At 29.9% G+C, this 9,261-nt stretch overlaps 2 protein-coding genes across 2 annotated transcripts in view; one reads left to right on the top strand and one right to left on the bottom strand.

Annotated features, from left to right (window-relative positions):
• Positions 1-1,608, top strand: part of LOC123009137 (cytospin-A-like) — a 3,253-nt gene extending 1,645 nt beyond the window's left edge. Inside the window, exons 2-3 of the mRNA XM_044405264.1 lie at positions 1,188-1,462; positions 1,519-1,608. Coding sequence (XP_044261199.1) covers positions 1,188-1,462; positions 1,519-1,608 — 365 coding nt within the window. The remainder of the gene's footprint in view (positions 1-1,187; positions 1,463-1,518) is intronic.
• A 175-nt stretch (positions 1,609-1,783) lies between these two features.
• Positions 1,784-5,404, bottom strand: LOC123009190 (alpha-tocopherol transfer protein-like). Its single transcript, XM_044405328.1, has 5 exons — positions 5,151-5,404; positions 4,943-5,102; positions 4,774-4,895; positions 2,238-2,479; positions 1,784-2,194 (listed from the first exon to the last, which is right to left on the bottom strand). The coding sequence occupies exons 1-5, from the start codon at positions 5,308-5,310 to the stop codon at positions 1,949-1,951; spliced, it is 930 nt and encodes a 309-aa protein (XP_044261263.1). The 5' UTR covers positions 5,311-5,404; the 3' UTR covers positions 1,784-1,948.
• Positions 5,405-9,261: the final 3,857 nt, after the last annotated feature.

The following is a 9,261-nucleotide window of genomic DNA, read 5'->3' as shown; positions in this document are numbered from 1 at the left end:
TTGATTATTTCGTTAAATTTTCTCGCAGAAAAAAAATATGAAAAACCACCAAATTGGTTAAAATAGTTCTGTTTTTTACGAGATTTTAATTTACTTTTGTTTTTCAAATGCTTTATATTTTTCAGCTAGAGACACAATTATTTTGCAAACTTTTGTTATAAGCAAGCCAAAAATTCTACATAATGGCCCAAAAACAAGTGTTATTTTTGCCTTTGTTAAGTCTTAAAACATTTTTTTGAGATTAAAACAAAAAAATCGAAAAACTTATTTAAATGTACTAAAAAATTACAAAAGTAAATCGATTTTGATATAATTTTTAGCTCGTTTTGTTTGATTTTCTTCATTTTTAAACCAAAGACTCATTTATTTTGCAAAATCTTGTCAAAACACAATTAAAAGTCGCAAAAAAGAAATAACATTAATGTTATTTTGTTTGTTTCACTCGATTTAAGTGTTTTCTATAAATTTTGAAAAATAATACATTTTATCTAAATCACACCTAATTTTCTATTCATTATTTTGGTAAATACTTACTTAAAATCACAAATTCACACACTTCACTTTGCGATAAACAACAAAATAAAAAATGAAAATGCACTAACCTTTATGGCATCTTTTTGTGCTACCCTTTGTAGCAATTAACCTACTGAAAATAAAGAAACACAAAATTAGTTCAATGTGTGTTATTAAATCAGTTGAAAATATTAAATAAAATTCAAAAAGTGTAAGTTTCTTGTAACACGATTGTTTTTTTAATTTACACCATTTGCACTTATTAGTTACTCGAAATTTTAAAAATCGCGCACTACTAAATGTCTATTAAGCACTCGAAAATACTCTACATGCACGCACTAATAAAACAGCCCTCATTTCTACACAATTTTCCACTGAACTACGAAATAAGTAATTTATTCGGACAATTATTACAATCCAAGTAATTCGTACGGGAGTTTGACTAAAACTGACTCGTTATTGTAATAAATCCCTCAAAAACGGCACAAAAACCATTTCGTAACAGTTCCGGTGTAAACGGTCTTTGTTCAGGACCGCGTAATCTCGCCATTTGCAACGTCACAAACTAATTCGAATATTACACAATTCCACGTTTACCATTTTTTGCGCCCTTTTTGTTTTTTAGGTTTTATATTTGTAATTATTGACTTTACTTTGAAATATCTTTTTTGTAGGCGAGCGCAAGGACCCCCTGAACGGGTTGGTGAAGAACGGCGGTTCGAAACGCAACGCCCTTTTGAAATGGTGTCAGAACAAAACCGTGGGTTACCGAAACATCGACATAACGAATTTCAGCAGTTCATGGAATGACGGTTTGGCCCTTTGCGCCCTTCTTCACACCTATCTTCCCGATCGCATCCCTTACGACAGTCTCACACCGCAAGAAAAACGAAGAAACTTTTCATTAGCATTCAGCGCGGCTGAAAGTGTCGGAATTCCGACTACATTGGTGAGTGAAGAAGTCACGTGAGCGATATACGAGTTGTGATTGGTTGTTCATTTCAGAATATTAACGACATGATCCAATTAGAACGTCCCGATTGGCAACAAGTGATGGGGTACGTGACTGCGATTTATAAACATTTCGAGACTTAATTCTGTGATAACGGATTGTGTCTTTTGTTACCAAAGACTGGGGTGTTTTTGCGACGATTCGATTTTTTACTAAGAAAACAAAAGTATTTTATATAATATTTACTCAAACGGTTTTTATGTCTAGTCAGGAGGATTTTTGTCGAGTATTGGACTAATAATAAAGTAAAAGACTGTCTTAATTAAGGAAGAACATCTATTTTTTTCCGATGACTTAATTCTAGGTTAGGGTTTTTAGTTGCCAAGTGTTGTTGTTTTTTTTTTTGTAAAAGTTATTTTGTATTGTTTGTGTAAAATAAAAATTGAAATAATTGAAATCACAGTCGAGACTTATTAACTAACTTTAATCAATATTCAACTGTCTAAAACTACCCTCTAGGTTTTTGTTGTTAAACTTATTCTTCTTTGGGGGCGTTCCCGTAATTTTCACACCCTCTTGTCCCTCGAACCAATCCGCATTCTCCACCAATATCTCCTGCCATGACCTACTGTAATCCCTGATACTTTCCAGATGCCCCCCGTATTCGACCGGTAGCACTTTCGGTTGCAAGTGATTAAGCAGTGACTCCACTCCCTTGTGAACAATAAACTGGAAAGCGATTTTCGAGACTCGAATCGTGTGCAAAACTCACCCGCTTTTTGACCTTCTCGTGGATGAGGGGCCGAATAGCGGCGATCATTTTCTCGGCCATTGGCGGGCAATTGACCACGTGGAGTTGACTCACGCGGGCCGCGTAAGCGTCCTGAAGGATCGAAATGGAGTTTTTGAACGGCGCACTGAGGAGTTTCACTAAATGATCGGGTTTGATGCCCGCACAGTCGAAGATGAATATTTCACTGACGATGGGGAAGGTGCACGTGAGGGTCAAGTCGTCTGTGAGAGAAAAAAAAAGGTGAGTCGATGAACCGTGGGGGAGTTGCACGGATTTACATTTTCCGTGGTGGAATTGTCGGGATTTTGCGCTTAGAGCACCCGTGGCGTAGTTAAAAAAAATTTCACTAATTTGTCTCAAAAATTTTAATGAAATTCAAACAATGAATAATTTTAGCAAATGTTCGGCTTTGACGATCACATAGTCGAGTATAAATATTTTACTGACGATGGAGAAGTGGTCTGTGAGTGAAAAATAGGTGAATCGATGAACCGTGATGGAATTGCACGGATTTTTAAATTTTTCGTGGTGGAATTGTCGGGATTTTGCACTTAGAGCACCAGTGGCGTAGTTGAAATTCTTTTTACTTAGTTTTTTTGGGGTGCTGTATTAAAATTTTAATGAAATTCAAACAATGAAGTTGTTTATTGTTCGTGCTGTGAATAAATTTACCATTTAAGTGACAGTAATTTACCGTCCGAGATAATAATACAGGAAGACTTAACATCTTGTTTAATGTTTTTTTTTGAAGTATGATACGAATAATAAATAGATGAAACTTATTTTAGAAGGTTAAGACGAGTAAATAATTCGTAATTGATGTGTATGTACAGATTTTATGAGCGTTTCGAGTGGAATTTTATTTATTTTTTTTGACAAAAAAATGTTTTTTTTATTATTCTTTTATATACAGGATGATTCGGATTTTACATGCCGAACTTTTATGATTTTAAAGAATGTTTCTCTAGATTAGTTAATATTAAAAAACGGAAACCACGTTTTAAGTCCTTTTAAACACATTTCGTCCAGTGGCGTAGGTGCAGACGTTTGCTTATGAATTCTAAATAACTTTTTTATTTTTGCAAATTAGTACTAGAATATGACAAAATAATGTAGTTTATTTAGTTTATTTTTTTGACAAGAAATATTTTTAATTTTTTTACATACAGTATGGTTCAAATTTCACCTGTCAAACTTTGTTGTTAAAGACTGTTTTCTCTAGTTTAATTAATAATATGAAAAAACGGAAACAAAATTATATATACTTTTAAACACATTTCATCCAGTGGCGTAGCAGAAATTGGCTAATAAATTTAACTTTTTTGCTTTTATCTTTCTTAGCTATGCCAACTAATAGTAGAATATGACAAAATAATAATATAGTTTAATTTATTAATTTTTTTTACAAAAATACTTCTTTATTCTTTTGCATACAGGATGATTCAAATTTCACTTACCGAACTTTTATTCCTGTTAAAGACTGTTTTTTCTAATTTAATTATTATTAAAAAAACGCAGTCCACATTTTACGTAGTTTTGGAATGTATTTAAATATTTTTCACCCAGTAGCGTCGGTGTGGAAGTTTACTTATGTATTTAAAATAAAATTGTTTTTACTTTTTTGAATTAATAGTAGAATATGACAAAATAATTATCCACCTTGATTATTTTTTTTGACAAAAATATTTTTATTTTACATACAGGATGATTCATATTTCACCTGCCGAAGTTCTATATTGTTAAAGACTTGTTTCTTCTAGATTAATTAATATTGGAGAACGGAAACCACATTTTATATATTTTTAAAACGTAATTGAACATATTTTATTCAGTGGCGTAGGTGTGGAAGTTTACTAATGAATTTTAAACATTTTTTTTTTGTTGTTATTGTTTTATTTTTGCGAATTAATAGTAGATTGTAACAAAATAATTATCTACTTTAATTTATTTTTCTTGACAAAAATATTTTTTATTCTTTAACATACAGGATGGTTCATATTTCAACCGCCAAACCTTTATGATTGTCAAAGACTGTTTTCTCTAGTTTAATTAATATTTAAGAAATAAAAACCACATTTTATGTGCTTTTGGAATGCGTTTGATCACATTTAATCCAGTGGCGTAGATGGAAAATTTACTAATAAATTTTAAATAACTTTTTTTATTTTTGCACATTAATAGGAGGATATTAGAAAATAACAAACATAGAGTGTAATAATTATAAAGTGAAAGCATTATACAAGGTGAGTCAAGTTTTATCCACCCCACCCCCCAAAAAAATTCTTTCAAATAAAACTAAAACTGTAAAAATAGTTGAATCGCCTTGTAGAAATTTTTAGTGGTGTAGACACTATTTCTGTCAATTTAATTTAATTGCCATTGGCCAAAAACAATGTCAATTTCAATGTCGAAACCCTTGGACTAAATTTTCTAATAAATTCGGAAATGTCATTGTCAAATCACCGGATGTGATTAATTAAACACTGTTATTAGTGAAAAAAAATGGGGGACTCACAGAGCATCCAGAAGAGCTTCAAAACATCGACCACTTCAAAATTATTGGGATTAGAATCGGCCAGTGACAAAATACAGACTCTTTCACCGTCTTGGGTCAATTTGGGCATCCTTGCAATATTCCTAAAAGGGCAAATTACCCGAAAAAAATTACCTAAAGTGTGACTTACACCGTATCGCAGGCCCGTAACAAATCCTTACAGTTGGGGTTTCTGTTGTGGTAGAACAAGGGGAAGGTGTGTTTGGCCAAAAAATAACCCTCTAGTTTCCTCCGGGTGATCTCTAGGTTGAATTTCGCCCCCCGGATGAAATTCCGAGCCATGGCTTTGTCTGGAATTTTTTTTTTTCAAAAAATTTTAATTTTAATGTAAAAAGTACCGTAATTTTTGGGCATGTGTTGATCGAAATGCATCCTCTGTTTGAGTAAATCTTCAACATGTGTGATTCGGTCGTCATCTTCACCGATTTCCCGTTTGATGAACTCGACGAGTTCGTTGGGTATCTCGAAGAAGGCGTCCACTTTTCGCTTTTGCACCATCGTCGTCGGACTGGAGTCAGGCAAGACGTCGCATGCTTCTATTTATAAGCAAGGATGAGGCCGACCTCGACTCCGGTTTTCTTCACGGCAAAAATTCAGATCTTTGGCCTTCTTAGGGAGAGTTGAAATTTCGGGGGAAAAATGCGTGTTTTGGATGAATTTCCTGGTTTTTTAACTGTTTGGTGGCTGTAATTTACTTCGAAGAAAGAAAAATGTGATTATCATTATATTTTTTTATTCTTTTGCATATAGGATGATTTTTATTCCTGTTAAAAACTGTTTTTTCTAATTTAATTACGTAGTTTTAGAATGTGTTTGAATGTATTTCACCCAGTGGCGTCGGTGCGGAAGTTTACTTATGTATTTCAAAAAAAAAATTGTTTTTACTTTTTTGAATTAATAGTAGAATATTCACCTTGATTTATTATTTTTTTTTGACAAAAATATTTTTTATTTTACATACAGGATGATTCATATTTCACCTGTGGAAGTTCTAAATATAGAATAGTTAAAAACTTGTTTTTTCTAGATTAATTAATGTTGGAGAACGGAAACCACTTTTTATATATTTTTAAAATGTATTTGAACATATTTTATTTTATCCAGTGGCATAGGTGTGGAAGTTTACTAATGAATTTTAAATATATTTTTTTGTTGTTATCGTTTTATTTTTGCGAATTAATAGTAGAATGTAACAAAATAATTTACTTTAATTTATTTTTCTTGACAAAAATATTTTTTATTCTTTAACATACAGGCTAATTACTTCATCGAAAGAAAAAAAGTGATTATCATTTTTAATTATTTTATAATTAAGAATGCGGAAAAGTGTGGCAAACACCGTTTAGGTAAAAAAGTGTAGCAAACACCGTTTAGGTAAAAAAAAAACAAAATGTCCAAGTTCACTGTTTCAAGGTTTTTTAACACAAATAAATATTTTTCAAAAAAAAACTATTCAAAATTTGACAGTTTAGCGACTTTTTGAAGTGAAAATTAATTATTGGTGACAAAACGTGATAAATAAAACGTTGATGAATAAAAAAAATATTTTCAAGCTTATTCTTGTAATTGTCATAATCCCAAATTAATTAAAATACTAAAAAAAGAAAAAACGATGTGATAAAAATTCCCACTTAAAAATTAAAGGTCAACATATTGCGACTTGATAAAAATTTAAATATTTGAACAACTAAAAAAGAAATTACACGATTTTGCTATAAAAACAAAAATGCCAACATAGCATTAGACAAAATAAGAGTTTTCGATTTTAATTTAAATAATTAGTAAAAATTCAAAAAAGTTAAAAACAGAGAACCCCAAGAAATAAATCTCTGATAAAGAAAGAAAAAGTCTCTACTTTAGGAAAAATAGTAAAAACAAATTTTAAATTTAAATATGAATTTGCAGTTCTTGAAGAATAAAAATCTTGAATTTGGAAACATTCTAAAATTAAAATTAAGTCAACAATCAACAGTCTTGGAAAAATACAGTTCTTATGCATAACTTATTGCAAAAAAAAAACAAAAATACAATTTCAAGGTTTAATAGTAAAGATATTAAGGTAAATATCAGCTTTTTTTATTTAATATTTTGATACAAACGTTAAAATAATAAAAACAAAATAAAAAAGAGAAAGATGTGGTAAAAATTCATGTTTGTAAATAAAAAATAGATGTAAAATACAGATTCATCAACAAGAAATTACCACCCAGGATTCGAACACTTAGGAAAACTTCGTTTTTCATGTTGCTTGTAACTAGAATTTTAATTCATTAACATGAGCCCCCCAGAATTTCTACAAAACATTTGCGAATCCGAAAGTGAGATGTATTTCTACAAAATATTTTGTATTCGATTCGATAGGATTTGATTACATTGCTGGGTATTCTCACTAAAAGGCGTTTCAACACCTAAATATTGTGAGCAATATAAAAAGTTATGCTAATTTTGTAAGTGTAAAAACGAAATTTTTTGAATAAAATATCAATTGTGTCACAAGATTGTTGAAGATTTTGCACACAAGTTATAATAATATCAAACAACGAGACAAAAGTCAAAAAATTAAATCTTAAAAATACATTTTTTTATTATGACGAAAATAGGGAGCGAAAAATAATCAAACAAAAATTAAAAAAAATGTTATTGACTGTGTATTTTTATTTCAAGGTTTTTTACTACAAACAAATATTTTTGAAAAAAACACCGAACTAAACTAAATGCAACTTAATAATGGATTATAAAATATTCAAAATTTGTCAGTTTCGCGATTTTTGCGAGGTGAAAATTATTTATGGACTACCAAACGTGATACTATTGATAAATTAATAGTTATTTATTATACAAGATGATAAAATTTAATTTTATCTTTGAGAGCAATTTAACGTCAAGGCGTCAGCCGAGACGCTAACATGCTTGAAAAGATAATGAAAATTTTATCTTCGTGTACAATATAATTTTAACATAGAGCATTGAATAAAAAAAAAATTCCAAACTAATTCTTATAATTGTCAATTCCAAAATAATTCAGATAATTTTTAAGTTTATAAAAAAATATTTATGTGTTGTGAGCAATATAAAAAATTATGTTCATTTTTTACGTGTAAAAACGAAATTTTTCAAATAAAATTTCAAAATTGAAAAAAATTGTGTCAGCAAGATTAATGGAGATTTTGTACAAAACTTCAAACGAGGCAAAAATCAAAAAGATGAATGTTAAAAATAACCATTTTATTATGATTAAATTTGGGGTTAAAATAGAGAGCGAAAAATAATCATGAGGAGTATTGAGCTATTTTAAACCCATCTACTCTAAATCACAAAATGTAAAAAATAATCATACAAAAATTAAAAGCCAATGTTATTGACTGTATTTTCTTGTCACTTCTACCAACCAAAACAACTATATATAAATGAAAGCGACCGCGACCTTAGAACACTTATTTGATTTAAAACTGACCTATAACTATCAAATTTTAATATCAATATTGTTCCAGTTACCATTTTAACCCAATTACCTTAAAGATCATATCAAGGTTTAAAACTTTGCGATAGAATTAAATTTTAAAATTAATTAATGATAATAGATTTTTTCACCGCTTCTCTTACCCTCGTAACAGGATCGGACTTGGCCCTTTGTACCGCATCCACCACTTGTGAAATAACTGATTCGATACCTTGATCGTCAATGAAATATCATTGACTTAGAACTGGACGATTAGGACGTCCTCAAACAATTCCGAATTTGTTTATTTTGATTATGTAAAATTGCAAACTTGCAAGAAGTGTTGTTTAGAATTGTGTAATTTATTATTATTGATAGGTGGATTTGGTTCAACTGTTTAGAAAAATCACAAATTATTGTCTTTGCTTTTTCATCTCTATGATTTAATGCATTTTGAGGAATTTTCAACGACAATAAAGTTGTTTCAAGGTTTTCACTTATCATTGAGTGAATCAGAGGAAGTTACAAAGTTCGTGGGTTTGATGAATTTTCAGGCTCAAAAAAAGATTTTCAGGCAAATTACACAAAACTAGTGGTGGAATAAAGTGTTGCCAAGGGTACTCATTTTTTAATGAAGACAATTAGCTTTTTAAAACTAAAATTTTAAACTCATGAAAAACAAAAGAAATTAAATATAATTACCAATTAGATTGAAATAATGTTACAACAAAGGAATATAAAACAAGCAAATGAAACATGAATAATTTGGAAACTAGTTTTGCACACTTTTTGACATTTTATTATTTATAAAGTTTGTTTTTTTTTTAATGGAAATTACCAAGTCAAAATTTTGGTGAAAAAACTGATAGCAGCTTGTCTCCATAGCCACAAATTTTGTTTGCTCTTTGTTTTTGTCCTTGAAATTTTGTTAAAAACTATGATTATGGGTTCCAATTGAGATGTTGTCAAAATTTTGACTTTTATGAATCTTGTGTGCTCTTTGAAAGCGC

Source organism: Tribolium madens, unplaced genomic scaffold (assembly GCF_015345945.1).
Source record: "Tribolium madens isolate multiple individuals breed KSU strain unplaced genomic scaffold, Tmad_KSU_1.1 Scaffold_71;HRSCAF=194;Tcas5.2_LG6, whole genome shotgun sequence".
In the NCBI taxonomy this organism is placed as follows: Eukaryota; Metazoa; Arthropoda; class Insecta; order Coleoptera; family Tenebrionidae; genus Tribolium; species Tribolium madens.
The sequence above is the reverse complement of the archived record's forward strand: the minus strand, read 5'-3'. Positions and strand labels throughout refer to the sequence as shown.